General features: G+C 43.5%; 1 protein-coding gene across 1 annotated transcript in view; it reads left to right on the plus strand.

Annotated features, from left to right (window-relative positions):
* Positions 1-2500, plus strand: part of arr (low-density lipoprotein receptor-related protein 6) — a 28216-nt gene that overhangs the window by 7145 nt on the left and 18571 nt on the right. The window contains exons 3-6 of the mRNA XM_070124132.1: positions 831-962; positions 1476-1666; positions 1874-2084; positions 2293-2403. Coding sequence (XP_069980233.1) covers positions 831-962; positions 1476-1666; positions 1874-2084; positions 2293-2403 — 645 coding nt within the window. The remainder of the gene's footprint in view (positions 1-830; positions 963-1475; positions 1667-1873; positions 2085-2292; positions 2404-2500) is intronic.

The raw sequence follows: 2500 nt of genomic DNA on the forward strand, positions 1-2500 counted from the left end.
TTCCTCCTCCTGCACATCCTCCTCCTTTTCTTCCTCCTCCTCCTGCACATCCTCCTCCTTTTCTTCCTCCTCCTCCTCCATATCTTCCTCCTCTTTCTTCTGTTCCTCCTCTTCCTTCTCTTCCTCTTTCCTCTTCCTCCTCTCCTCTTTACCTTTCTCCACCTCCAATTTCTCCTCCTCTTCTTCCTCTTCCTCTTCCTCTTCTACCACCTCCATCACCTCTTTTCCTCCTCTTCTTTCCCACCACCTCCTCCTCTTTCTTCTCTTCCTCCTCTTCCTTCTCTTCCTCTTTACTCTTCTCCTCCTCTTTCCCTTTCTCCGCCTCCAATTTTTCCTCCTCCTCCTCCTCCTCTTCTTCCTCTTCTACCACCTCCATCACCACCTTTTTTCCCTCCTCTTCTACCACCTCCATCACCACCTTTTTTCCCTCCTCTTCTACCACCTCCATCACCACTCTTTTTTTTTCCCCAACCTCCTCCTCCTCCTCCTCTCCTCCTCCTCCTGCTCCTCCTCCACCTCCTCCTCCTCCTCCTCCTCCTCCTCCTCTTCCTCCTCCTCCTCCTCCTCCTCCTCCTCCTCCTCCTCCTCCTCCTCCTCCTCCTCCTCTTCCTCCTCCTCCTCTTCCACCTCCTCCTCCCCCCCTACCCCTTTACCCCCCCCCCTCCACAGCCTCCATCCCTTCTTTCTATCCATCTCCCTCTGTCACTTTTTGTTTTCTCTCTCTCTTGTTCATACCCTTCTCTCCTCAGTAAACATCATATTCATTTAACCCAACTTGTAAATGGTATTGAACTCACATTTTATTTCTCTTCCTTTCTCTTTTGTTACAGGATGTTAATGATGCAGCTTCTGTGGACTACTACCACAAGGGCCAGTTGGTCTGCTGGACGGACATTGACAATGAGCTCATCAAGTGCGTTCAGGTTAACAAGACGGGCGGGGTCGTCAAGGACCACAGAGAGGTATTTTCAAAGGGTTTGTTTCCGTACTAAGGACTTTGGCAAAATCAGGAATGGAGGTGTGATTTGAATTTGGTATTGGTCTCTTTTTTGTAGTATTTTAAAGGTAAAAAAAGGTAATAAAGATAATGTCAACAGTACATTTAAACCATATGAGGTGCTAGAAAACTTTTAGTCGATCCCCCTCCCCTAAAAAATGGAAAAAAAATTGAGGGTGGTTTGGCAATACTGCCCTACATTGTGGCAGTTTTATAGGGAAGTGTTAAAAGCTTAAGACACAGTGATCTTAATACCCCATGGTGAACGAATATCACTCAGAAAGAAGACCCACCACTCCACAGCACCAAGAATCTCTACCTTGCCAAGAATCAATGTAAGAAGCTCGAGCACGTGAAGGAAATATATCGAAGTTACCTTAATTAGATTTGAAACACACTAAGCTAGAGAGGACTACATGGATTGGAAGTTCTGCCTTACAGGAGTCTACAGTTATTATTATTATTTTTTTTTACACAGGTGACAGTGATCACGCGGGGCATCGTATCTCCCGATGGCCTGGCGGTGGATTGGCTTGGGGAGAAGCTTTACTGGACAGACTCAGACACCAACCGGATTGAGGTGGCCGAGCTTTACAACAAATACCGCCAAGTGCTCTTTTGGAAAGACCTGGACCAGCCGAGAGCCATTGCACTTGTGCCATCGGAAGGGTAGAGTTGTCTCTTTATTTGTATATTTTTTGTTGAAGTTGGATTTTTTCTGTTTTTCCATTTTTAATATTATTGTTATTATTAAGAAAAAAAGACTTTCTTCACCTCTCAATTGTGTATTAACAATATCAGTGGGCAGTCCATATCACAAGCAACCATTAAAATGGAAATATAATACTTGTATTGATTTTCCTCATGTTATTCCAGACTGATGTTCTGGACAGATTGGGGCGAAAACCCCAAAATAGAGCGTGCAGGAATGGATGGAGATTCTGCAACGAGGAAGGTCATTGTAAAGGATGAGATCTTTTGGCCTAATGGCTTGACGGTTGACTACGATCAGAGAGTCATTTACTGGGCTGATGCGCGGCTTTCGTACATTGCCTCTGTTGATTTCCATGGAGAGAAGAGAACGAAGGTAGCTCTTCCTTTTGTTGATGTGTTTTGTTGTGTGCTAGATCATGAAGATGAGAAGGACTTCTTAATTTTGTTGTTGTTTTTTATCTGCATTGGAACATGATATGTCTAGCAGTAAAAGTTCATATTCTAATAATATCAGGTATGCCATTTTGAATGCAAAGGCGGAAAAGAAAATTTATATGGTTAAAATCTGTTTTTTGCTTCAGGTCGTAAAGAAGAAATTACCTCACCCATTTGCCCTGACGTACTTCAACCATACACTCTACTGGACTGACTGGGAGACTCGGTCCATCCATTACTGTAGCATTAATGAAAATGTGAGTTGTGTTGTGTGAATTTTTAGTTTGGGTATGAAAATGTCAGCTCTACAAAAAGGTTTAGATATTTTTCTTTTATTCATACATTCTTGCAGTG

This window comes from Penaeus vannamei, chromosome 8 (genome assembly GCF_042767895.1).
Source record: "Penaeus vannamei isolate JL-2024 chromosome 8, ASM4276789v1, whole genome shotgun sequence".
Classification (NCBI taxonomy): Eukaryota; Metazoa; Arthropoda; class Malacostraca; order Decapoda; family Penaeidae; genus Penaeus; species Penaeus vannamei.